This window comes from Lingula anatina, chromosome 1 (assembly GCF_051362555.1).
Source record: "Lingula anatina isolate TDL-2025a chromosome 1, LinAna3.0, whole genome shotgun sequence".
Classification (NCBI taxonomy): domain Eukaryota; kingdom Metazoa; phylum Brachiopoda; class Lingulata; order Lingulida; family Lingulidae; genus Lingula; species Lingula anatina.
Window position 1 is genome coordinate 20,774,275 of NC_141767.1, and position 27,640 is coordinate 20,801,914.

The 27,640-nt window shown below is 37.6% G+C and overlaps 1 protein-coding gene across 2 annotated transcripts in view; it reads left to right on the forward strand.

Moving 5' to 3' along the window:
• LOC106176357 (uncharacterized) overlaps positions 1-27,640 on the forward strand; it is a 48,275-nt gene that overhangs the window by 1,938 nt on the left and 18,697 nt on the right. For both annotated transcript variants that reach the window (XM_087003697.1, XM_087003700.1), the window contains 24 exons: positions 621-753; positions 10,999-11,127; positions 11,487-11,761; positions 12,022-12,147; positions 13,138-13,276; positions 14,280-14,396; positions 14,708-16,072; positions 16,330-16,428; positions 16,725-16,895; positions 17,136-17,521; positions 17,794-18,703; positions 18,879-18,977; positions 19,139-19,319; positions 20,087-20,241; positions 21,097-21,755; positions 22,028-22,332; positions 22,540-22,749; positions 23,124-23,203; positions 23,679-23,789; positions 24,301-25,696; positions 25,991-26,109; positions 26,385-26,577; positions 26,962-27,094; positions 27,353-27,568. In XM_087003697.1, coding sequence (XP_086859823.1) covers positions 681-753; positions 10,999-11,127; positions 11,487-11,761; positions 12,022-12,147; positions 13,138-13,276; positions 14,280-14,396; positions 14,708-16,072; positions 16,330-16,428; positions 16,725-16,895; positions 17,136-17,521; positions 17,794-18,703; positions 18,879-18,977; positions 19,139-19,319; positions 20,087-20,241; positions 21,097-21,755; positions 22,028-22,332; positions 22,540-22,749; positions 23,124-23,203; positions 23,679-23,789; positions 24,301-25,696; positions 25,991-26,109; positions 26,385-26,577; positions 26,962-27,094; positions 27,353-27,568 — 7,647 coding nt within the window. In that variant the 5' untranslated portion in view covers positions 621-680. The remainder of the gene's footprint in view (positions 1-620; positions 754-10,998; positions 11,128-11,486; positions 11,762-12,021; positions 12,148-13,137; positions 13,277-14,279; positions 14,397-14,707; positions 16,073-16,329; positions 16,429-16,724; positions 16,896-17,135; positions 17,522-17,793; positions 18,704-18,878; positions 18,978-19,138; positions 19,320-20,086; positions 20,242-21,096; positions 21,756-22,027; positions 22,333-22,539; positions 22,750-23,123; positions 23,204-23,678; positions 23,790-24,300; positions 25,697-25,990; positions 26,110-26,384; positions 26,578-26,961; positions 27,095-27,352; positions 27,569-27,640) is intronic.

Sequence of the window (27,640 nt, forward strand, 5' to 3'; positions counted from 1 at the left end):
TAAATCCGCCCTGTGATTAGATAGGCTGACTGCAGTACGCATTTAAGGCGACACATGGAATTCTTCAGGCCGTGATATATTTTCCTACCCAGCTATTGGGCGTTGTATTCATACTACGGTTCCATAACAAATAGAAATACTGTATATTTTTAATACTCGTTTTTAATGACATAGTGCATTGCATCTCTCTCTCTCTCTCTGAGTCTCTCTCTCTCTCATTGAGATGTCAAAGTGGTTGCACTTCACGTATTAAAGCAGCATAAAAAGTTGCATGGCTTCTACATATAATTATGTAACGCCCTGTTGGATGTCGTGCCGCACACCTAACAAAGCCATCATCAGTAGCTATGTATACGAGTAAAACACGTTACACGTACCTTGCTCCTTGTCAGCCCACAGTACCTTTAAAGCATGCAATTTATTTGCTTGTCCGGTGGCGTGATCCACTATATATCTTTTATTTAGTTTATTATTAATCATTGCCTCATCGTTGATTGTTTTAAGCATGTTCTGTATGCGTTCTTTTCCACTGCCTAATCTATACCTTGGCGTGGGGAATTTTATGAATTTTTTGTATGGTTTTCCCGCAAAAGCTTAATTTGACATATCTGCATTTTCAGTTTTTATGAAAGGATCCCTAAAAGAAATAGTCACATCTGAGACGCAATTGACGTCCAGTTATGCAGTGGACGGGGGTCCTCAAGCTGCTGCTGTTTATGAGCTATGCCCACGGATCGGCCAGCCAGCAAATGTGTAAGTGTAGTTTATTATTTTTCTGGTTTTTCTGTCTTACTTTTATACATCCAGTACACAATTTATGAACGCAACCTCATATCAACATTTTATGTAACTGGTTCCTTCAGAAATGCACTGTCAATTGATAAGCCTCCCCGTCTTTTTTCGAATTTTGAAAGTCTTAATTAAAATTAAAACACGTTATACCTAAGTCATCTAATCTCCATCAGAAACAAACTTTGCTTTGTTAATTTACACAAATTGACCCATATAGTAGACTTAAAGGACGGGGGTTACTTTCATCTTCCTACATATCCCCATCCCCGATGCGAACTATATAGATCAGTTTGGGGTATTTTACAAAGGATATTTGGCAAAGGATAGTTGGCAAAGGATAGGGCTTTATTTGGCTATGAGTCTGATATAAAGCTCATGGATTTTATATATGTATACAGTGTAGAGATATATTTTCATTCATGCATGTATTATTAAAGCGCAACGGGTAACATTGCTTTATTCTAGAAGAATGCCCGGTCTTTTGGGATTATACATTTAAGACATTTTATGTGCAAAAATATTTCTTGTCGCTTATCATAAATTGAGGCTATAAATTTTTCTATATAAAGAGGTTTGTAGGATAGTTAATTTTCACAAAATTATCTGCATATTTGTCTTGACAATGTGATCTGCTAGGTAATCGAAATATACTAATCCACCTCACCCTATCATTATTGTTTTTCTGCTAGCTTTCGGGAAATACTCGATCATGTCATTCAGTGTATGACAGTGCAAAATATGTACTCATCTATTTCTACCGATACAACTTTTTGCTTGTCATCGCCTATAAGATGAATTATTCGTAGTTGCCCAGAGAATGTCCTAAAGCTTCTCTCGTCCTTTCGTTTTAATACAAACTCTTTGGACCATAAGCATGAATAGGTCTTATAACAACAATGAATCTATTATTAGTCCCGCCAGTTTTTGAAAAGCATTGATGAAAGAATTGTAATGTACATATATCATAGTGTGTTTATTTGTTCTCTTTGATGCCTAACTTTTAGTGAAACGTGTTTGCAATGCAGTAACACGTCTTCCCAGAAAAATATTTTCGGAATGAGTAATTTCGTATAAAAAAAATCAAAAGAAAATCTAAGGGTTGGGAGTGTCCCTCCCCCATAGCTGTTTTTATTTATTTATTCATTTATCTATTTATCTACTCAACTTACTGTTTAAATTATTATTCTGAAATTCTGGTGTATATATCCAGACTGAGTAACTACTGATCACAGTGTCCTGTCAGTGTCGCCGCTGTTGCTGCCAGTGCAGGAGAAAGGGAACCTTATTCACTCATTCAAGAGGGAAAACAAAACTTTACCTGCACACCTTAAAGCGACTTATCCTTTATATAGAGGTTCTCTTTCACCTGCACCAGCTTAGTTTTAAAATACGTATTGACTTCCAATTACTGTTGTGAAAACTCCATGGAACAAACCAAAGACACCCCCGACACAAAACGACTGTCCACAGACAAATAAATGAACCCAAGTATACATGTATAATCAAGATATATCTGTGAATGGCCACTTTAGAGCATGCACTAGAGGTCGAAATAAAAGTAAAAAAATCAAACTTAAGGAGTATTAAAGAGTATTAAAGTTATTTATATAAAATATAATATTATACTGTCTTTTCAATAAAGGGTTATAATAATGTATAATCCAATAAATTCCTTTGTAAAATAAAATGCTATCCGTGCTTTTGCAATAAAAAACACTGTTGTACTCCAATTGAATTAACAATCCCACTGGTGAAACTGGTCAGGAAAAATGCAGCTGTTCCCGTGTGTGTGTGTGTGTGTGTGTGTGTGTGTGAGAGAGAGAGAGAGAGAGAGAGAGAGAGAGAGAGGACCACTAGACCATACAGAAATGATTTATGACGTGTACTAAATAAGTACCAGTTAATATGGATTTGTCCTTTATTGCATACATACAGGATTACTACTTAATATGGAATATTTTATCATTGTTATTTTTGAGTGCTGATTAAATTTTTTTGGCTTGATTCATCAAAAAAGTATGTCATTGAATTATAAAAATATCCAGTCTTCTATTGTGAGATTTGGTCAATAATATCAAATCTGACATAAGATGTCATTCAAAAGGAAAGAACACCCCCAGAAAACCATATCAACAGTTTGATGTCAGTATAAATTTTAAGCTAAGATATTAAAGAAAATGATAGCCTCCGGACAGTGATATGTTACACAGTCAAAGAACTCATTACAGTTAATCATGAAAAGTCATCAATAGTGGGTATGACCTCCAGCAGCCGCTTGCAGACCAGTTAAAATAAATATTAACATTGCGATGACGCTCTTTAATCCAAACTAATCAATTGCACATAATTCTAAATCAACTGACACGTGTCAATAGAATTGTTTGTGTATCTGGACTTCCTAAATGGCCAATAAGTATTTTGTATAATATGACATGTTTATGTCACTGATTTCTGTGCCATCGTGTCACCTGCCAAGTGAACGGTATAAATCGACACTCAGATTTTCCAAATCATCACAATTCCAAGATGCCTCTTAGCGATTACGTGCGTCTGGGGGCTGAAATCAAACATCACCTGCGTACGCGTGTTAAGCCTACCACGAGAGAACAACTTGTTGACGGCATTAGAGAGGCATGGGAAAATATTAACGCAGAAAAGTGTAATAAATATATTAATCATCTAAAGAAGGTGATTCCAGCGGTAATTGAGAGAGAAGGTCGTGCATCAGGCTACTAAACTAGCAACACATGTAATAAAGGTAATGAGACATTGATATTTATTTGATGTATTAGCTATTTAAAATTTTCCATTTTAACTACGCTTTTGTTGATCGTGCCTTATTATCATCAAATAAAATTGTTATACTTGTTTTAAAACTAAGCCTGATTTGTTCTTTAGAGTTTTGTTCTAATATTCGACTTGCCTTTACTCGAGTCTTCTGTTGCAGTTGATACATAACCCGGTATTGTTTGCTCGTGTCGATAGCAATCTCTTTGCATCAGCTATAATAGAAACCTTAAGTGAGGCAATTAAGAAGGGGCAGACCGTGTTCGTTGAAGCGACTAATTTGGGTGTCCGATAAGGATTGCTTGGGGATTCCCCTACCCTGTAATTATCATACGGCCTCTGTTGTTCGACCATATGGGGCAGGCTTGGGAAACCATACGGCCATTTGGTAAGGGGACATTCCGGCGGCACTGTAATAACTAAACCACTCTGCAGGCTGACTGTCTACGGGTTATTGCCAAGATGTGTTTAGTTTATAACACTCATCTTGTTCGGGACATTTACAGAATGTCTTAACCTCTCTCTCTCTTGTCATAAATCAAAGTCTCTGACATTTAACATTAGTATTTAAATTCAAGATATTTACAGAAATGTGTGAACATGATATTAATTCGAGAAAGGGTATTTTATAGTGTTTGTAAACGTTACAAAGGAAATTACCAAAAATATATAGCTTTCCATATTGAGAAGACATGTTTCTCTACTCCCCCTCTCCAGATTTCCTGGCCCGAGGAGCAATATGTTTGTCCTAAGCTCTGAAGCTCTGAACGCGCTTGATAGAAACCAGATGTGGAGAGTGAGATTTTATTGCCCGAGCCAGACTACCGACTTTCCAATCTTACAGGTTGAAATAAGTGTGGGCAGGGGGGGGGGGGGGGGTATATATCTTCATAACCGACCAAGCTAGATAGTCACGAAACACGATAAAGTATATCAGTAGAAAGGCTCAACTTGACGTTCTTTTTATTTCAAATTGTTATTTCATAACATAATAGTTGCTATGCCCTTATGCTCCCCCTCCCACCCTGAACTCTTGTAAATATTCATTTTTTTCATATGAAAGATGAGAGCGTAAATTAACTTATCCCAACCGCTCACGTTTTGCATAACGTTTTTATTAATGTTTCATATTACTTTTAATAACCGCTGACTGCTTTCCCTGTTAGAGGGTCATCCCCAGAAATGCACTGCATGACGTCACGCTTAGCCCACTGCGCATGCGTGCACTTTTAATGAGTTGCTAGATTGCCATAGGAAAATGAATGGGTTCGCGATTCGTGGGTAATTCGTGATAATTGACAAACTAACGGTCTGATGCCGATAGACAGCAACGCTGTGCTATGCTTCAAGCAACTCCTTACCAAATATCGCTAGGGTTTTTAAAAAAATTATGTTGTTCACACGTACTAAGAAGTTTGCCGTGTATTGCCTAGCCTACCCTCAGCAAAACGCACATATTTTCAGAAATAGTGATTTTAGACGGTAGATTCACTCAGAAACAAAGGCAAACTAATTCGTTGCCGATAGCACCAGCAGATAGCAGCACCATACAGAGTCTGATTAAAAACTTTCATGGCAATTGAAGAAATTTTACCACTGTACAATGGAGTCCCAAAAAAAGCACTTGGCACAAATGTGAAACTGCCCAGTGCAAGGTCAAGAATTCAATCAGTATTTTCAATCATATTATCAGATTCTACCTAAATTGACTGACAATATCTCTACTCAGTATTTACCTAATTTCTTAATCCAAAATTCCTATCATCATTTAATAATAATGCAAAATTCTTCTTTCAGATTGCTATTAATTTTAAATTTTAATGCTGCAACTGTTCCAAAATAATCTTGTATGGCTTATTCTGGAATATATGACCTCTGCACATCATCAGTACCTGACTTGGTACAGTGTAGTTACTACTTGGATACAGAGTTAGATTTAATAATGTAACAATAAGAACAATACATATTACAATAAACTTCTCTGCACATGTAAGACACTTGTTACCATGAACTAACACTACTTGACAATGGGCTGAGCACTTATCACAGAGTCTGTGTGCGATGCCATTGTTGTGCTGTGATTGGCTAGTTGAGTCACGTGAAGCCCTACTGTAGCGCCCTCGCGTGCTGCACATTTCTGGCCATGACAATGAAATAAACCAGTGAAAGTAATGGAACGTGTCATATATTTATTCCGATATTAATCTAAATATATGTGGCTCACATTTTCACTTTTTGTTGAAAGTTTTCTCACATCGAACTCAATTAATTGGGTTGGAGTGTCTACATCTGTAGCGGTGTTTTAAAGGGTCATAAAGTGACCAATTTTTGAGATAGCGTTATGCGGGACATAGGTACATGTAACTTTTATATAAACGGAAAATAATATACTGTAGATTGATTCACAACTCTGCCTCCGGTCGAATGCAAGCCCGTAAGGACCAACCAAAATTAAATGCCCGTGTCTGGTGCGGGTGCTGTTTTCATGGTTCTCTTACATAATTGCGCGGTGGTTCGTTAATCTGGCAACAAATGTCGCTACAGATGCGATGCAAATAAAACGGCATAATGATCGACGCAAAAATGCCTTAAGTCTGTTTTGCTGCTTTCCATGTACGCACATCTACTATAATGTATAGGATTCGAAATTATCAACATCGAAATACTTAAAATAACCATCCAAAGCTCATGTACATTACGGCGCGTACACACAATTCGTTTGATTTGAGGTTTTTAATGAACTTACATATAGATGCTGTGATAAAGACCATTCAACTGAATAAGACATATATACAGGGCGAAAAAGAAATTGAGACGTCCCTGGAGTCGAGAAAAAATCTATGTTAAAGAATCCCGATTCTGTAATAACAGCTACCTGTAGGTTTGTCTCTTTTAAATTAATTTGATTTGTGCTCTATAACAAGAGAGGCAGTCAATGTGAGGGTCGGTGGCACTTTTAATGGTTGGGATCGAGTATTTAAATTCACAAATTTAGGCATGAAAGAAAGTTTTGTGGTTTCCAGGGGTCAGTTTGTAAGATCAAAATTCAGGCCAGGACGCTGTTCTGAATCTTTCCCTTGAAGTGGGGATGTTAGCCTTTAATTTTGCCCAAGGGAGTACGGCGTTGTGTAACAGCAAATTGCATTGGTATGCATACTTATACTACGTAGTTATACTGGATCTGTCCTCTACCATTAGTCGATCAAATCGCCACAATGTCTTTGGTCAGATCACTGGGTTTTCATGATATTCCCTTCACTGTACGCTCCTAAAGCAATACAATTGGGATGCTAAGTTGTCATCCTGTAGCAAAACATCACTTGAACATTATCCGAATGATATGGGATATATAGCTTGTGAAAGCCTAGGTATAAATACCAACAAGGTATGCAGCACATCTCTAAATCAGCCCCGTCAATCAAACACACATTATGGTCAGTTGCGTCCTAGTTTAAATGCAGTCAAACAGGCAAATAGGCTTTAATTACGAATATATTGCGCGTTTATTAATAAAGTTTGTTTATTTTAGATCCGCTGATTCGAAAATAATATAATCCATTTCTACTACTTGCACAAAACGCCTACATTTTGGCAGTTTATAGTGACCGTACCTAAACCCTAAATCCTGAAAATTGAAAAAAAGTTCTGAAACAAAATGTGTAAAAGAATAAAGTAGCTAGACTATCCTTCATAGGGAGCTCTTTACATAAATTGCAGTATTAATAGATTTATAAAACGCATTCAGTAAAAATCCATTATACTGTGCCTATATAAGCTCTGAATCACTATAATTCTTGACAGTCCAGTGGACATTTAGGAAATTCACGGGAATAAACGCGTCCATATGAAAATAAGAGCTTATACTAACTTAAAACGGAATAAAGAACGCACGACCATGACAGTGAGTGAGTAGCCCCCCCCCCCACATGCACACAATCACCCACGAATGTAACTGTCTTGAAAACAAGAAGCAGAGAACGCCATAAATATTGTAGTAGTATTAAGCATCCTAAAGGTAGTCACGCAGCAAAACTTTTGTGTTCCATAAAAAATATGAGAATACATTATAGCAAATATAATACAATTTTAAATAATTGAAATGCATTTCTTTCTAACATTCAGTTTACGTACGTTTTTTGGTAGCCTCTCAAAGTTTTAAACCTCAAATATTGGAGACCATAATAGAGTCAGCCAAGGACACGTTTGGGGAACACGTTTGAACTCGTCATGATGGACATTTACAGGTGTAGGACCAGTACAGAGCTTCTTGTAAACAGTTTAGAACCAAGGGACCGAACTTGATTTGAGGACCAGAAGAGAGGCTTAACAACCGCTTGTCTTTGTACGACCAGCACGGCGCACTCTAGTAGAAGTAGAAGTAGAAGGCGATCCAGTCTTTTTGTTGTGATACGCGGACACCCTGGCCGATGTGTTGGAGCAGGTGCCCCTGTTGTGGCATTTCTTTGGAGGACTTTACTAACGGTTCCTGTTAAATGTCAATTGCATTGCCTGGCCAGGCTGTCCGTTTTTGGCCATTTTCTCTGAGAACAAGAATCCCATAGTAAGCTGCGTTGCTAAGCTGTCGAACCATATCTTCTCTAAGGTACCTGTTAAGTTTCAGAGCGATCCCTTTATTGGTTCTTTAAATACACTCCAAAGATTGGCCAAACCCATGCGTTTTTATACAAGGGCAGAAATTGCCGAAAAGACCACCCCTCACATTTCTGACCACAGAACATGCAACTGCATACATCAATTGTTTCGAGAGTTGTGTGGTAATTAGGTAACACACCTGGCTACATATGGAGTGACACCTCAGTTTTGGATTTAAAGTAGTTAGAGAGAAAATAAATATTTTGTAGAAAATTTACTGGCTAAAAAATAATGTTCCATATTAAAGGTACATACGAACCGAGCATCGGTGGAGTGTGGATTCCCAGTAACACATGTAAACCACTTCTACTAGATTCTTATATGACTCAAATAATTTCGACATGCCAAGGGATAAACTGAATAGATCACTCGATCGGCCATAAAAGACCTTTAGACTGCTCCTTTCTTTAAATTTATGGTTGTAAATTTAACCTACTTCCGTGACCTACTTTCCTGCCCCATTGACATACAGCTTAAAATACCAGCAGAAAAATCTGTTCAAACATCACTTTTGGGTAAAATTAAACAATGCCTTTTGGTAAATCTCTTAGTTATACTACTTGTAACTATATGCTGGCATTTGGTTGGTTTTTGTGACAAAAAATTGACTTTGTATGCATCTTTAAGTAGTAACCCTGTATATGCCAAGACACGAACTAGGCAAAAACTAGAGGTTCAGAGAGGCGATATCGCCTCCAAGTTTTGTACCACCAGCTTGAGCAAGCGCATTCACGGGAAAACCAAAAAGGGACATCACCTCCAGTGTTGTACTTGACAAGCTCTACAAAATGCACCTAACAAGAGTTCTCTCTTTTTTTTTTTTTTTTTTTTTGAAAAGTACAATTTATTACAATATCATGGGAAAAGTAAAAAGTCAAATCCAAATTTGTGAAGAGCGGTTCATGGTCAAAAGGGTCAAATTCAAGGTCGCAGTAAGACTGTCAATATATTGACTTGAAAACTGTTCAAGTTCAGTAGTATCAATGGGCATATCTGTGCCAGTTTTGGAGATAAAAGGGACTATTGTAAAGTTCAATTCATGGTGAAAAGTAGGTCAAAGGTCCATTTGAAGGTCACAGTTAGATTGCCAGTATATGACTTCCTATTCAAGTTAAATAGTAACTATGACCCTATCTCTGCCAGTTTTGGAGATATAAGGGACTTCAATGTTGCAAAGTTCAGATGATAGCGAAAAGTAGGCCAAAGGTCAATTTCAAGGTCACAGTTAAATTGCCAATGTATGACTTCCTATTCAAGTTCAATAGTAACTATGGGCTAACTATGCAAGTTTTGGAGATATAAGGGATTAAAATGTTGCAATTTTCGAGTTACAGTAATGTACCATAAAATTTGTACAGAAGAAATTAATTGAAATAAAGAAAAGGTCATTTTGGCTGAAATTCATAAAATGGGAGGTCCTCAGAAATTCCAGATGGTCGAATTTCATGAAATACTGTCATTTTCGACCAGACGTTGTCTGCCTTACTATGCCTTATGTTATCTTTTCCAGACGTTCGAAAGTTTATGCATATTACCGTATTGCACATTTTATTTTTACAGTGTACTATTTGATACAGCGTAACTCGTAAATCGTATGGGGAAAAAAAACGGACACCACTTCCAGTGTCGAGTTGCAAGCTCTACAAAATGAAAAAAAAGGGTCTCTAGCATTTACGGTTCCTGAATTAGAGAGACTTTTCGGTTTCGGCATCTTATGGCCGCTACTCCCGTGAAAATGCACCGATTGACCCCAAACTCACGGAGATGAAAGATGACCCTAAGGGTAACACCTGCCAATAATATTATAGGTTAGGTCTGTGTAGTTTCTGAAAATCGGCAGAAATAAAAGTTTATTTGTAAAAAAATTCTCATTTTTAGAAAATTTTGGCCCGTTTGACCCTTTGTCAAAGGTCAAATCCACGGGCATATTTAAAATCTACACATATGACTTTCGGTCAGCCATCTGTAGAAATATTTCACATAAATCATTTGGTTTGGGAGATAATTAGCATTCAATTTTGCAAATTTTGGACAAGGGTGCATTGCAACGAGCGCCACACCTAGACCCCAGCATCGACAAAGCCCAAAATATGCGTGGATGGAGTGGAGATTATATGTGACCTAAATCCAAGAGTTGGGTATGCAGTCCCTTGTAGTCTGAGGAGAAGTTGTAACAGTGACTTGGCGGCGGAGCCAACGGAGCCGGCGGAACATGCGGGTCGGGACTAAAACCATGTAACCGCCAGCGCCTACGCTGGTGGTACAAAAATGCATCTATCTTCGAGCGGATTTCAAACAATGAAAAAAACTCGAAAATAAAAAATATTGGGGAGAGATAGCAATCGTTTGGGGCGTAACTTCATCCCTGAACAAGATTTTATCACAAAAATTGGCAGAGTTGACCACGTGCCGTAGTTTTGCTTTTTTTCTTATGGAGTTATGATCCGCTAATTGCAGATTTTCATTAAACAAAGGCATTATTTTGCTTTATCAACGATAAAATTTGAATTAAGATTTATAAGAAAAATCGCTGGCAGGGTTTTGGTGTCATTAAATCGGCGTTGAAACGGTAATCGTGGGTGACCAGGTAAAAAAGAAATCCGAGAAACCGATTTTTCAGTTTTATAAGAAGATTTGGATGTTTGACTCCGTTTTTCATTTCAGGTTTAATTTACCCAGGTGTAGCAGTAGATAATCTTGTTATATTTTAACACTATTTCACTCCGTACATGAACATGTACCTGACCAGTATTTTGAAATTTCCAGCTTGCCCCGGGGGTGGCAGTGCCCTTGGCATGGAAGATGGACGAATCACAAACCAGCAGTTGTCTGCATCTAGCATTTATACAGTTGACTCAACTCCCCAGATGGCTCGACTGAATAACACGGCATTTGGTAGGTGAAAATGTTCACAGACACCCGCTCGACTTATTTTAGAACACTTCATCCGTCACCGAATCAGTTGAATTATTGCGGTTGTATGCTAGTAAATGTTTTAGGAAGAAAGACCAGTCTGCATGACGTGTCCAAAATAGCAATAAGATGTGGTAGTGGTTCTTCACCCTCATCTTGCGCTCTGAAGAATTTTCGAGAATGGTTATATTAACATCAGACTAATTTTCACAGTTTTGATTAAATGATGGACTGCATGTAATTCTTTTGTTATTTTAGATTAATAGAGAAAAATTGATTACATGTAGCTAATTGGCAGTTGAAATATATATTTTGAGTACTGAACCATTTGTTACTTATAGGTAACAGGGGCGCCTGGGTTCCGCAGTGGGATCATTCCTACGAATATCTTATGATCGACATGCTGGTGCCTCACATTATCACTGGTATAGCTGTACAGAATGGGGGTGGGAACTGGATAAACTACTGGATGAAAGAGTTTGAAATCATGTACGGTAACGATAATTTGTCCTGGAGAAAGTACCAGCGAGTAGAAGGAGAAGACATGGTGTTTGCTGGGATTTCGTCGCACGCCAGAGACGATATTGTGACACACACATTGGATCGACCTTTTTCGGTGAGAATCGGTTGTATCCGCTTGCTAGTTAAGAAACGTTGCTCAAACTCCAACTAATGTTTATTGGTAAACATTGTCGATAAATGTACATTGTAGTTAACAATTGATTTTTTATTACAAACGTTACAAAACAAAATTTAAAAATTATGATATGGATTGGGAAAAATGTTTGAAATATATATAAATAATACATGTCTACACTTTTGCATCAACTTCTGAAATGCAGCATTAAAGTAAGAGATTAACACTTTTCTATATAGGCAAGATACATAGTTGTCTCTGCTACCAGTTGGCAGAATGCCCCCGCCCTTCGTATGGAGCTGTACGGCTGTCACGACCCAAATCCAAGTTCAACTACTTACACGCTGGTTCAGGCAGATATAGTTGTAAGAAGTTACTTTATTTATATTAGTGCGATGTTGTAATGATAATAATGACTGAATGAAAATTAAATTTCACTAATTAATTTTAAAACTGAAGTTGGTAAGGCATGAAAAGATTATAAAATAGTGGAAATTAGTCATAAGGTCTTGCCAGAAAATTCGTTTAGAAATGAGCATCCTATTCCATTTTTGCGAGTGTAAAATATTGGGCGTGTTATGAACTCCAAATTTCCAAAAGTAATTACTTTTGGCCCCGTTTACTTGATATACCTTGTCGATAAGCCATGTGTATATTTGGGAAGTCAACAAATACGTGAATGGAATTATAGTTATGTTAAACTGATTTTTTAAATGAAAAAAATTGCTACTCGGGCAATCTCATACGGAAGCGTATTGCTGCCCTGTTGTTTTAATCATATTTTGAAATTGCAATTTAGAATCTCAAAAATTAGCTATTAGACTGGTACTTTTTTGCTATGAATGTGGTAAGTTAGCTAGCCAATAGGAGCAGTCACCTACACCTACTCACTTGTAACCTTGACCGTTACTATCATAGGAAAGGTAAAGCGTGAATGAGTACTGCTGAGCAATCAAAGTAATCGCTTCAAGAACGCCAAGGTCAAGTTAACCTTATCACCTTCTTATTGGTTCGAATGTATAAATTGTTCCAACAGGACAAAGAGTTATACTTTTTTACTTACGACGTATGGAAATTTGGCACTTTAAGTGTGGTTAACGGCCTTCAATATTTATTAATTTATACTTTTTTTAGCAAAATCTATAAACAAATTACACTGGTTTTGAATGATATTGAAGGACGCTCTACAGACTAAATGGTTTGTTTGCAAAATTCATTATCTTTTTAAAAAATAGTCAAAACAAGTCTTACAACAAATATTCTTCTCCTGATATATGGTGAGACGAAATGAAGTTGAGATATTCATTTTACTGTTAAATTTGCACTATTAAATTTTGCCGCTTACAATTGCATAGACACCTTTAACGTGGAGCCCGTCGCAGAGCCCTTTTATTTTAAACCGACCAATCACAATCACCGCCAATGGTCAGCTGACCATTCAGGCTGGTGTTGACGTCATCCTCAATACTACGTCAGCAGGATTTTTCGTGCAAGGTAGGTTGTGTAGTAGCCCCCACTTTTAGCTTTTAATTCAATAAAAGGTATCCTCATCAGTGTTGGTTCACGCAATTCAAATCTTTAGTGTGTTGTAGTCTTTAATTGTGGTACTGAGTCCAGAACGTTTTTTATTAGTTTTTATTACGATGTGTATATTTGGGAAGTCAACAAATACGTGAATGGAATTATAGTTATGTTAAACTGATTTTTTAAATGAAAAAAAATTGCTACTCGGGCAATCTCATACGGAAGCGTATTGCTGACCTGTTGTTTTAATTATATTTTGAAATTGCAATTTAGAATCTCAAAAATTAGACTTAGTTACTCTGAATTTCATGTTAGTTACTTCAAATTTTAGATACTAGCTACATGCAGTAAGCATAATACATTAGTGCATCAGAATTGACAGTATCCTATTTCCTGCATTTTTATTTTCTGGTTTTTGTCTGTACATTTGACAGCTTTGCTGCCTTGTTCAAGATTTCTTTAAAATAGAAATTAAAGAATTTCTATAGAATCCTATAGATGACTATAAGATTGTGCATTATAAACAATAAAAAGCATTTTTGCTTTAACAGTGATATATAATTGACAATTACATTGATAAAATTGACCTTTATCAAATATCTTTTGTTTAGAATGATATTTGTTTATAAGATATGTATTTTTCTCAAGATTTTAACTTACAACAATTTCCTATAGGATCCTATAGGAAATCCTATAGGAAAGGTGCCCTATAGGATCCTATAAGATTTCCTATAGGATCCTATAGGAAATTTTCGTAAGGGACTATGTCTATAGCTCGAACTTTCAGATTAAAATTTAAACAAAGTACCAGTAATACGCTTCCGCACTACACCTATATTGCGAAAATTCGAGACGGGTTTCATAAAGTCGGAATATCGAATAACTAAGTCAAAACTTCAAAACAAAATAACGTGGCACTAATACGCTCCCCTTACTTAAGATCAAAACTTATGCTGGGCTTTTTTTCATCCAGGTTGTTTCAGAACAGAAGGTCTGCAGGGTTTTGAAGTGAGGTTTATGAGCAGTGACAAGTCGTCTGCCCTTGGCCGACGTGGAAACTTTTGGACTGGCATAAAAATCCAGCTGCAAAGTATGTCATTGTATTTATTGATTTGACAGTAGACTCAAAGTACCTTGTGTGTGTGTAAGCCTGAAGAGTTATGTCGTTCGTCTTGTTTGTGCATAATTGCAGCAATCATTTTTAAATCTTTAAATTAATGCTTCGCTGAACTTAAAATAAGGCAAGAGTAAAATGGTTGGCTTTTAAGGAATTATGGAACATAAATAAATAAGAGTGAAGGGGTAACATTATGTACTTACCCGAAAACCAGGAAATTATCCATAGTGATGTTAACTGCTAGCTGAATATCCCGTAAGCTAATCAATATCCTTTTATTCCAGCGTGTGAAGTGATAGACCTGAGCCACACTTTGATTCAAGGAGCAGAAATTGGACTGAACCTCCTTACAAATGGCGCTGTCTTAAACATGGATCACGTGTTTGTAAGACACTGCAGCTCAGACGGGGTAAGATTAGCGTCCGTCAACTTAACCATGAATTACTCAGAGGCGTCCAACTGCGGGGTAAATGGTGTCAAATATAATGGCAATGGTAACATATCTGTGATCGGTAGTCGTTTTACGGACAATAACAATCAAGGATTCTACTTTTACAGAACGTCAGGCAGCACAAACAGAATTATCTTCGACAAATGCTATTTTCGATCGACGCGAAATCGACTGTTATGTTTGCACGCTATAGTTTCAACTGTGATCCAAATTGAGAACTCTACGTTCATTTCTGATTACAGTAGTGGTCTGGAAATTAGTACAAGTGATGATTATTATAATGGTGCAAATATTTCTGTGACTAACTGTTCGTTTAGTGGAAGATCAAACACACTATACGTTAATGATCGGTTCACGTCACCTACTACTCCAAACACTTACGTAATAGCAGGGAATGTATTTAACGGCGCTGTATATCTAGACTGGCTTAACTACCGAAATCCCAACCAAAAACTGACATTCCATAACAACACTCTAAATGCTTCCATCAACATGTACATCTACAGGGTTAGAGGTCAGGCCAACTTCACTTCAAATCGTTTTCTCAATAACAGACGCGGGTCGCTGATAATACTGCATGACGACGCCCCTCCTCTAACAATTAGAGACAACGTTTTTCTGCAGAATTCAGGGCATTCTGTGTTATACGTTTCACGTATTAGTAGTGATGCATTTTTGGGGAAAATTGAAAGGAATATCTTTAGGAACAACAGTGCCACTGTTACAATGGAACTTTCGGGCAAAGCAAACGCCACAGTCAGCGAGAATACGTTCGAGAACTTTGCCGCCAACCGGGAGGTTCAAATAGTGAAATCGTGGAATCGAACCCAATCGATGGACATGCGGTACAATTACTGGGGAACCGCTGACCCTCACAATATCTCCGCTCGTGTGGACGACTTCTACATCAACAACCGAAAGGCAGTGGCGGATTTGTCGCCATATCTGACTACGGACAATGCGACAAAGGCCAACGGACCATTTGGTACCATTGAAAGACAGTACAACAGTACTGAATCAGATGGTATTGGCGGTGTTCTTACTGGAGATACCAGCATCGTGCCAGTTACGCTACCAAACGGCACGATGGTCCCTATTAATGTGAGGTACACAATCTACGTTCCACAGGGCGCCACTCTTACAATAGATCCAGGGGTGTCTTTGAAGTTCCTGGAGAACAGAGGGATTGTGGTTGATGGCAAGTAACGTTATTCTTTATATTACACATGTAAAACTTATAATCCACATTACAAAAACATTAGTACCATGTGAAAAAGTGCATTTAAAGGTGCTACACATTTCATTCGACCTACTAGTACTTAATATCTTATCAACAGAATTACACGAAACTTAAGTTTCTTAAGACACTCATTTCTTTCCAAATTATAAGTGGACATGTGCTAGGCAAATTTTGACTGGGAATTTTAGAGTGTGGAATTTATCTGTCCGTTACAGGAGTTTTAAATATCAACGGAGTTGCGTCTTATATGGTGAAAATGACGCCTGTCCTCTACCAATCTCCATGGGGAGGTATCGTATTTACAGAACTCACAGGTAAGTGTTATGTAGCTGTGGCGTATAAAAATCGGTCACTGCTTCAATAGGAAACTTGAAAACTAAAACATGTCAAACGCTTTAAGATTCAATATGAGGGGGTTCAGATTTCTACACCATATGCAAGGCCTCTTTTAGTATGCTACCTACCCACTTCTTTAAATGCTTGACAGTACATGTGTATCTCTGACAAATGAACTTGTGAATGTTTATTGTTACCCAGAACAACAAAATGACGTATGACGAGTGTTAACCCTTTGCTACATGTAGGTGTATCCCTATATGTTCTTCTCTAGGTCCGGAACCAATTACTACCACAACGCCGACAAAAACGGTTTCAACCTCAACTGACACAGGCTGGAGTACTAGTACAGAAGCCCCCTGCGAGGGAAATCCTGAAGTACCTTGTGAGAATAAGACAGACTCCCCAGCAAGAAGAAGGCGGATGGCAGAGGCAAACTCAATAGGTATTCATATTCTGATATTGATACTTCTACGGCATTGTTTGTTTCACATGACCATTGGGAACTTTTTGAAAAAATATTTCTTTAATTGTAATAAGGTCAGTCCGTTTATAAAAATACTGATACTGATTTAACGCTGAAAGAGAATAAAAAACATTCAGCTTATTAAACTGCCGATGAGCTGAACGGGCACTCCACATGGTGTTTATTCAGAAAGTGCACAGTGGTATTATTTATTCACAGGAGTGTCGACACTGAAGTACATGAACATCAGCAGAGGAAGCACGTGTGTTGAAGTGTCAGGTGGCCGTGGGCTCGTTCTCCTTCATTCGAGACTTGATTCCTGCACCCAGGCAGGCATATCCATCACCACCGGGTCTGCAGACCAGACCATTGAGATGAAAAACACAACACTGATGAACATGCCAAGCAGGAAAGGAATGGTTATTGGCGCCAATAGTGACTCAGGAGCTACGATTTTGGATGTCCAAGGGTCTAAATTTCTCTCGAATAGTTTTGTTTCTATTAGCTGTTCTGAATGCCACATTTCGTTCGAAAATTCAACATTCTTTGGGAATACAATTCTTCTTTTGCTCACCCAAATATATCATCCGAGTCATAAAAATCTGGTGAGTTTTCTGTGCTTTGCAATTTGGTAAGATTTTAAATGCTGGGGTCTTTTTCTGGAAATTAATGGAGAGGTTATCGACATTCAACTATATATATATATATAATTTGTACAAGTATCGATATTTAATAGCTTTTTTAAATGAATGCAAAAAAGCATATATTTGATCAAGATAAAGATCCGATGAAAATTGTATTGCAAATACTTTAACATCCGTACACAGATATTTCCAGACCATGTATTGCCTATCTGAAAACAACTGCTTACTTTCAGGAATACCGTTTCGTTGGAAACCACTTTGAAACCACGGCATTACGCACCAGCCACATAATGCACATCAATGTTGAGCGAGCCACAGACAACTCCCAAGTTAAGTTCATCAACAACACTGTGATATCTAATAATGGGTACGAAAACATTTATTTTGAGAAAAGGAGCTACACAGACCCTTTTTATAACATAAGCGGTAACTATTTCACTTCGCCAAGAGGCCTTTCCATTTGGTTTTACTTAGAAGGACTTACCAATGGGTCGGTCAAAGGTAATTACTTTAACAATACAGCACAAGCTATTCGGTTTCGAGGATCGTGCTGTTATTCTTCTCCAAAGTTGTTCGAAATAACCGAAAACATCTTTGCACATACAAGCGGAGGTCCGGTTATTGAACTTGACACTCATTTTGTGAGAAATAGGGAAGTTGTCGTGAAAGAGAACATCTTCGTGAACAACACAGTCACACAATACATCATATCCATGCGGTCAATAGATGCAAATATTACCGGCAACTTCTTTGACAATCCAGGTTCTACTTACGATTTAGGCGTTACATTTATCTATAACGAAAACGATGCTGCCAATGCCAAAAACAATTGGTGGGGCGGACCAGGTTTCTCTCATGTAATTGGAAGAATTTTTGATTATGAGGACGATCCTAGTAGAGGGAGAGTCGAATTTCAACCGTATCTCAACGCTCGCAATTTGTCGGCTTTGAGCGATTTAGAACCGCCTGTTGTCATAGGACCTGGTCGCATAGGTGGTACTATACAGGGAGAGGAGATTCTAACAGCCGATGATAGTCCATACGAGGTGGTGCGTAACATACTAGTACCCGAAACGTCCACTCTAACCATTGAGCCTGGGGCCACCATTTTGTTTCATCCGGGCATTGGAATGGATGTAAAAGGTAAATGGTTCTTTTTTTCTTTCCTTTCTTACATTATGTTTCACGTAAGTATTAGTATAAATTCTATTGGGCTTTGGATTTTTTTCTTAATAGGACGCACGATTCGATTTTTCTATAACTGGTTCATTTTATATCAGATATATTTGATATAGGACCTACACATTTTTCTATCTAGGAGAACTTATGTCCACTGGTGCCCCAGATAACCCTGTGAAGATGACCGGCCTAGATGGTGGTAGTTGGAAAGGAATAACTTTTGAACAGTACTTGCCAGGTAATTGAGGAGCCGGGCGATGGTGTGCATATATTTGTCTTAAATGATGGGTGAAATGTGATAGGACTTGTATTTATTAAAATATAAACGACACTGAAAAGAAAATAATGTAAAACGTCTGAATATGCATTATAACATTCCCTTTTGAAACACAATTGAAGATCCTTACCTCCGTGCCGCCAATGGCAGTGGTCCACACGAGGGGCGATTAGAGGTATTCTTCAACAATACATGGCAACTAATCTGTACGTACGGCTGGAATATGAGGGCAGCACAGGTGGCGTGCAGGCAGCTGGGATACGGAGAGGCATTGGAGTTCTTTAAAACTGAAACTGTGTCTAGGTGCGTTACATTAATTGTCTCCTCGGTCGTGCTTTAAAGTGATTTTTACTGAATTATTTTGATGTCATTTTTTAGAGAAAATGCTCGGTGCAAAAACGCTCTTTGTCACGAAGTAGATAGTTTGATCCATATGAAACAATGGGAACTATGTTTGATATTCGACGTAAGAGTACTATGGTTACCTTCAAAAAAAAAAAAAAAAAAATATATATATATATATATATATATATATATATATATATATATATATATATATATATATAATTTATTTTTACAAAGATATATTTATTTTTATATTATATTTATTTAAATATATATATTTGTTTAAATATATATATTTAAATATAAATATTTATTTAAATATATATTTATTTATATATATATATTTATTTTTATTTTTACAAATATATATATATATATATATATAATATTTTTTAGAGAAAATGTTCGGTGCAAAAACGCTCTTTGTCACGAAGTAGATAGTTTGATCCATATGAAACAATGGGAACTATGTTTGATATTCGACGTAAGAGTACTATGGTTACCTTCAAAAAAAAAAAAAAATATATATATATATATATATATATATATATATATATATATATATATATATATATATATATATATATATATATAAAAGACAATCAATCAGTGCTGATATTCATTACATGGAGTATATTGCTGACATAACACTATGCGATGTATTAGCCCTTTACAGGCAACAAAAGATGGCATGTCCATTGACATGTTTAACCGTTTCTTCCTAGGTTCACGCGAGGAAAATTGCGAGAGTACCACATGATAAGCATGAGCTGCAATGGGGACGAACACTTTTTACAAGAGTGCAGCATCGCAGTGAATATTCGATATTGCAGTGACAGTAATCTTGCTAGCGTCGTCTGCAATCAGAGTGCAACCATACGTAAGTGAGAAGACGCAGCTCAAAGAGGGAACATGAAATCAATTGTGTTTAATTAACATAGTTTACCTAAATGGGCTTCTTCATAGTTAGACCATATTGTAAAATTATCATCTTTTCTCCATAGCCCTTTCATTCCATGTTTTTTTAAGTTTGTGTTGTTAAGTTATCAGTATCCCCTTAACTTTTCAACAAGATTAGTGAAACAAATCAACAAGGGACAACATATCCTGAGATACATAACATAAAGTTTAGGGTATCATGAAGTCAGACATCGATTTTAGCTAAAGTACGCTGGAGCTCCCGATGAAAATGGCAGTCATTTTTTCACTGTCACAAAGCATTTTATTTGGCTTAAGTAATAACTTTTTTTACAGTTTCCTAGCTTCAGAAGTGACATAATTGTTAAACAAAAACTAACAGATAATTAGAGTATCACTCTTTTTGCAACATACATGTATCTGCATGAGCAGAAGGATCGGTCATCACATTCACATGGATTTTACTGTCGCTATGCTTTTGCAAATCAAATTCTGTGCAGCGAATTTTAAGGGTGATAATGCCTCTTAGTATGAGCCAAAGAAAGCGGTTTGCATGAATTATTTTCAAGTTTGGTCTTATTTAGGGTCATATGATGTGGAAGAAGGAGGTGTAAGGTATTGCAGTTGCGTCCCCAGCGGATTTTGAAAATCGGGGATTTTTATAAAGTACCCCTAGAATCCTTCCATGAGCTTTAACAGCCATCCTCAATGATTTTTAACAGCAATGTTTTCACATTATTAATATTCTGTTAGAATATCCCACCATTTTAGCAAGCCGTATTTAAACCACGCTGCTTTCCTTTGTTTACTTTTTTAGCGACTAACAGATCCTCCCTAGTCCATACAGTCGTGTCTAATACAACCAGAGGCGTGTCGGTCCGGGGCTCACCTCCTGTCTTCAAAGGCATTGAAATCACCAACAGCTCACAGAACGGCCTCACGTTCTCAGGTTACATACCTGAAGAGACTGCCATTTCCGATTGTATCATCGCTAACAGTGGAGCAGATGGCGTGTCTTTCACTGGCGTAAGCGACTCGAGGCAAAACCATGGCATTTCCATTAGAAACTGTACGATTTCCAACAATGCCAAGCGCGGTGCATACATTTACCGCACAGACATCGCTTTGTCCAACAGTAGCATACACGAAAACGGCGAACAAGGTGTCTTTGAACGACGGGTTCTGAACACGGAAATTCAAAATGTGGATTTCGTGCGTAACAAACAGGGTGCTGTTTACTTTACAGATACCAGCGATTTGGAGACTTTGACCATAAATGATAGTAGTTTTAAAAACAATTCAGGTTCTGTCCTGTATATAGAAATACCGAGAAATTCTCGCCCAAATGTTTCAATCGCAAGAAATGTGTTCACTTGGAACGATGGTCAATCAAGAGGACTAAACTATTATGGCACTTACGGCGTCATTGATTTGAAATTTTATTTCTACACAGAGAATATCACTGGGTGCTACTCCGTAAGTTTTTATTTTCTGTCAGGTTTCTACTTCAACAAAGTAAATGTTCGAATTTACAAACTAACAAACCGATCAAACGTGCAATGTCGCACGGTCACTATGCCCTGCCCTGACTTTTATATCATAACCTGCGTGTATATTTGGCGCCATACATTCTAATTTAAATATCCCAGAGAGAGAGAGAGAGAGAGAGAGAGAGAGAGAGCACATTTAGTTTTATTGCAATTTACATAAAGTCTCGTTCACGGAATCTTTGTTCATGTTATTTCCAGATCAAGGAGAATACAATGGAAAACAACTTAGCTGAGTTCGTTGTTCGCCTCTGGAGCAGTTATGGTGTGGGTGAAGATATCTCCATAATTGACAACATATTTAAGAACACGTCCCGTCGTATCTATTACAGAGAAGTGAACAGCGTCACACTGGAAAATGTGTACAATGTCAGTATTAACAGAAACGTGTTTTCAAATCCGTTTGCTACACGCGAGTTTGTTGCACCAAAATATAAGCCCATGGAATACATCGATGTTTCAGAAAATTGTTGGGACGTCGCAGAGGCTGTTGATGTCTATAAAAGGTACGCGGTAGCAGTAATTTGTAATCAGACTCTCATTTTTTAGATTTCAAATTAGTTACATGGCGTGAATAATATAGAATTTCTAAACGCAGAACAACTGGACTTCTAATATACCTGGTGCCAGTCGTGTTTTATAATTGTAAAAATATATCTCGTCGTCCTCAAAGAATTTGGAAAATTCTTATGTCATCACCCGTTGAATTTCAGAGTATTGAGTATTTATGAAGATACCACTCGGGCTGACGTTCAGCTGTGGCCAATGTTTTTAAATGGTACTTGTGGTCACGTAGCCCCAACACAGAGACCGGCGGGGTGGGGATTCAGCGACATCCAGGATACCGGTGGAGAGGTCGATTCATTAAAAGATTTAGGTACAGTACAAGGTACCGTCATTCTTGGACGAAGCGTAGTAATCAGGTATGGTATAACGTTCTGTTTATAATTTATATACCTTGGTTTTTTATTCATGTCGATAAACGTGCACTTTTACAATGACTATGACTTAACAATATATTCTAAAATATTCTACATTGAAAGATATGCAGTAACAGTTTTAAAACTACGTACGTGTAAACAAAAACTGATTTTCAGTAAATATTACATAAAAATATCAATTTCATTAACAAATTAATTAACGAATTAATGAAAATAGGTATAATAAAAAACACAGCTTTTGAGTTAAGAATTACATTGTTTAATCTTTTTCATGCAATAAAAAAGCATTCAATGTGTTATCTTAAATAAAATCAACATTGTTCTATAACGACTAACATAACCTACTTTTTACGTAGACCAAAAGGTGTACTGTCTGCGACGATCGGATCAAACTTAACCTTACGTTTTAAGCCTGGGCGAGGTTTAATTGTAGCAGGTAGGACTTACATATATGTTTTTTTCCATCTGGAAGAATCACATAATGATCAGATGAGTCGGTTTTTCTTTTCCCTTGATATTGGGGAACTCTGATTATTGTTTCTTCAATTACACACACTGGACAATAGAAGTGTTACCCCTTGAATCAGAGTAATCAAAGTTATTAACCTGAAGAGGCGGAATATAAGCAATGTCAGAATATCGATACAGTTGAATTGTTCAGTCAGAACCGTTTCTTTTGTGATATTTGATGTTAATTAAATGATACCAGGAGCATATCATTCCACAGTCAGTTATCTCCCCCAAATTATTGGTTCAGTAGGGGTGACACTTCTATTGTCCAGTGTGTTTAATTTATAAAATACCTGAAAATGTAGTATCGTGGATTTCAACTATTACTTACAATTTGCATCTTTTGTCATGCACTGTGCCTGAAATGAAATTGCTTTCGACCATTCTGTTCCTTTATGCAGGGCAAATGCTTCTCGACAATCCTCGAGGTTCACCAGTGGTATTTACCTCTGACAGCCCTACGTCCAGCTCTAGTGGACGATGGAACGGAATTATTTTCGAGCCAAAAGACGGTATGTCAGGGCAAAGTCGAATTATCTTTAAAAGTGACTTGCATGACAGTTTATGTAGTGCAAAATTGGCAGTCAATTTGGTTTTATTAACACCAGAAACTCGTACACACACACACACACGATCAACTACAAAACCAGTCTGCCTGAAGAAGATCTTGCGATAAGGTCGAAACGTCGTGATCTTTAATTCAACGTAAGGTGATGTATTATATTATATTTCCTTATTTAATCACAGTATAATATACTTAGATGAATCAAAATATTCACTTTCATAGAAGTGAAAATGCTCGTGTGTATGTGTATGTGTGTAAAATTACAAGTTTTTGGTTATATCGAAACCAAAATAAAATGCAGAAGAATTTAATTTGGTGATACAATTATTTCTTCAATTTTTATGTATGTCTATTTTTAAGTTCCGACCAAACGCAGTTCAATTCCACTGCTGTCATATCAATTAGATCTCTAATCAGGCACACACATTTTTAACCAATAAATTTTTTATCCATTTTAGGCCAACACAGCCTTTCCTTTGTCACAATATCACGGGCAACGACATGCCTGACTATCAGAAGAGCCAACTTTACTGTGGGTTCTGTTGTTGTTACGGACTGCTCTGGCGTTGGCATCTCCTCTGCCTTGAATGACCGTGCATCCTTCGTCAAGATTTTCAATTCAACTGTAAACGCCACTGCGTCTCAGGGTATTCAGATGACTGGGCAGAGTGATCTCAACCTGGACAATGTACTGGTGAAAGATACTGGCAGCCATGCGATTGAATACAGTGCAGCAGGTGACCTAATTGTGACCAACTCCGTAGTCAATAAGAGCAGCTCTTATGGTATCATCAGGTCCTCTCAGAACGGCGGCGTTAAAATCATGAACAGCCAAATCACGGAAATCAGCAGGTCTGGGATACAGCTCAGTGCTTATTATATGGATTATGTAAATATCGAGGGAAATTATATCGCACGCACCAGTAGCTACTACTCAAATGATTGGACGTTAGCTTTGTACAGTATTTCATACCCGGTTACTGTGAAGAACAATACAATAGAAAGTAATACAGGTGGGGGGATGGTTGTAAGCTTTAGTTCCTATTCAGATATCTCCAGTACTATTATATCGGACAATATTTTTAGAGATAATAGAAAAGGGGGTCTGTGGTTGCAAAATGTTTGTCAAAAGGATGTCTTAGTAAGTAACAATCGCTTTGAAAACCACGATCTTCTTTCCGAAACCGTGCTGAAAATTACCGCTTATCAGTACACTAGCCAAGCAAAGAATATTACAGTTCGAGGAAACGAACTGATTGACAATTCTGGACAATTCATACTCCAAATACAGAACCAACTTGCCAGTAAATGCACTATCCTCGTTGAGGGTAACTTTCTCAAGGACAACCGTGTATTGGAATCCGTCGTCGTCACAGAAACCGGAAAACCTTGGATCAATTACAACATATTTTCAAACCCATCAGCAGCCTATGATCTGCGAGCATTCTATACGGACGATGAAATTTTAGATGCCAGGCACAACTGGTGGGGCAGCAGCGACCATAACCAAGTAAAATCCCGCATACAGGACCGTGAGGTCAGTGCCAATTACGGAAACGTAAGCTACGTGCCGTTCTTGCTGTCGCCAGAGTTTTCTTGCAACAACGTCAACAACTGCTCGGGCAATGGGGTTTGCATTCGACCAGATACCTGTGAGTGTAATATTGGCAGGAAGGGGGCGGATTGTTCGCAAGCATCCTGTGCCCAGGTGTTTGAATGCCAAGGGCGCGGAACGTGTGTTGGACCAAATACCTGCCAGTGTGATAGTGGCTGGATGCCCCCGGACTGCGTGAGAGCCACCTGTGAGGGGAGAAATAATTGTTCTAAACATGGTTTATGTATAGAACCAAACAGGTAAATGATTAGTTCTTGAAAATAAAAGGTCCACCTATGTGTTAATAACGCACAACGAGTACTATTTGAAATCATCAATAACCACTGCAGCAGAACTTACGTTGCATCGTGATCCATCATTTCATTATCTCTTAGAGAAAAAAAACAAAACTTCTAGCCTACCACAAAAATATTTCTTGTGGATTCTCACCTTTGTTTATACAGAGTATATGATATGAAACTTGTTTTTATGCATTTTAGATTAATTTTTCCACATGTGAAGGTATACATTTTATTCCGGTGTTATTTTTGAAGGTGCCGTTGTTTCACGCGTTATCAGGGAGATAATTGCTCGGAATGTTCCGGGAATCACTGGGGCCCTGAATGTCGTCCGTGTCAACCGTGTGTGCATGGGTCATGTGATCAACAGACAGGTTTGACATCATATTTTATTAATGGTTATTTTTCCTTGCGTATTTATGTAAAGATGTTGTAGTCCATGGCTGCTTCATTAACCATAACTTCATTTTTTAAAGCAATTGCAGCCCTACATATTTATACATTCGACTTTTCGGTTGCATTAAATCGTATATAATTAAGTTACAACGTACAATGAACAACATCAAAAGTACAGTGTAAGTTCACACATCACACGATATGACAAACATATGGTACATGTGCATGTGGGAGTAAGGTGCATTTTTTTTAGGATCGTGTGTATGCAGCGGCCCTAATTGGACTGGAGATCAGTGTAACCGCTGTAGTCCAAAGTTCTATGGTCCAGCCTGCTTGCCTTTGATGCGTGTTTTGTCGGTGGCTCCTGATGGAGGACCAGATATAGGGGGCACTGTAGTCCGCGTGACAGGACACAACTTCCCTAACTCCACCGAATATTTGTGCAGGTAAGGCAAGGACTAATATCTAGAAAGTGTTATATATTCATAATTGATCAATGAGAAAAGTTTTGGTCGTTTGCCATACAGATGGTGGCCAATTCAGTACATAAGAAAAGGGGGATTAAATGTCGCAAATTACTAAAAACCGATTTATTTTGGCTCATTTTAACATTAATGAAAGATATACACCTTTTGAGTCTAGAGAGATATTTCTCTGTTTTCCTTGACTGTCCCATCATATTCAAGTATTTCCAAGATAATTAAACTACATTATGTATCGCGATTTCGGTTTCTTATCTAATTCAATCTGTCGATGGAATACTTGACATATACAAGCACGCATTTATGGCACAACAGATTCATATTATGATATTCGTATTTACGTACTAGGTTTGGTAGCGTAGAAATTCCAGGCACATGGATATCCACAGAGGAGGTAACCTGCAAGGCACCTAAGCAAAACCCCAACACTGTACGAATTGCTATCCGGTCACAAAACGATGGAAGCTTCAGCACTGAACTGGTAAGTTCCTGAAGGATCGTAAGTTTGGGATCCTTTTTGAGTCAAAGATTGTATAAAGTAAGTCTATCTAGAAGATTTTCACATATAGTAGATTGCGTCTGTAGAAATACTACTGAATGTACACAAGTGAAGAAAGCGCTTCGGTTCTCAATAAATGGCAACGCCGTGCAGCATTACTCGAACCTCAATATTTAAATTTTATAATGTAGTAAATCGAATTCAGCCTACTTTAGTAGCTCTACTATTTGAATCGCACAGGTCTTTTTTACCTACTACGGCATATGCCCGGCTTCAGCGTGCGGTCGCCTGTATCAGCCGCCTAGAGGTATATGCTCCTTTGGGGAGTGCCTGTGCTCAAAGCCGTGGTCCGGTGATAATTGCACTGTCCTGAGACTTGCCCCCAAGATCGCAAATATTCCAAACCTGGTGGTTACTGAAGGAGAGAGTGTAGAAATCCCGTTATCATTAACCGAGGTAGATTTTTTTTTACAACGTGGCCATGGAATGTTCAAGATTAAGATAATAAGAAGCATGTTACAAGCGTTT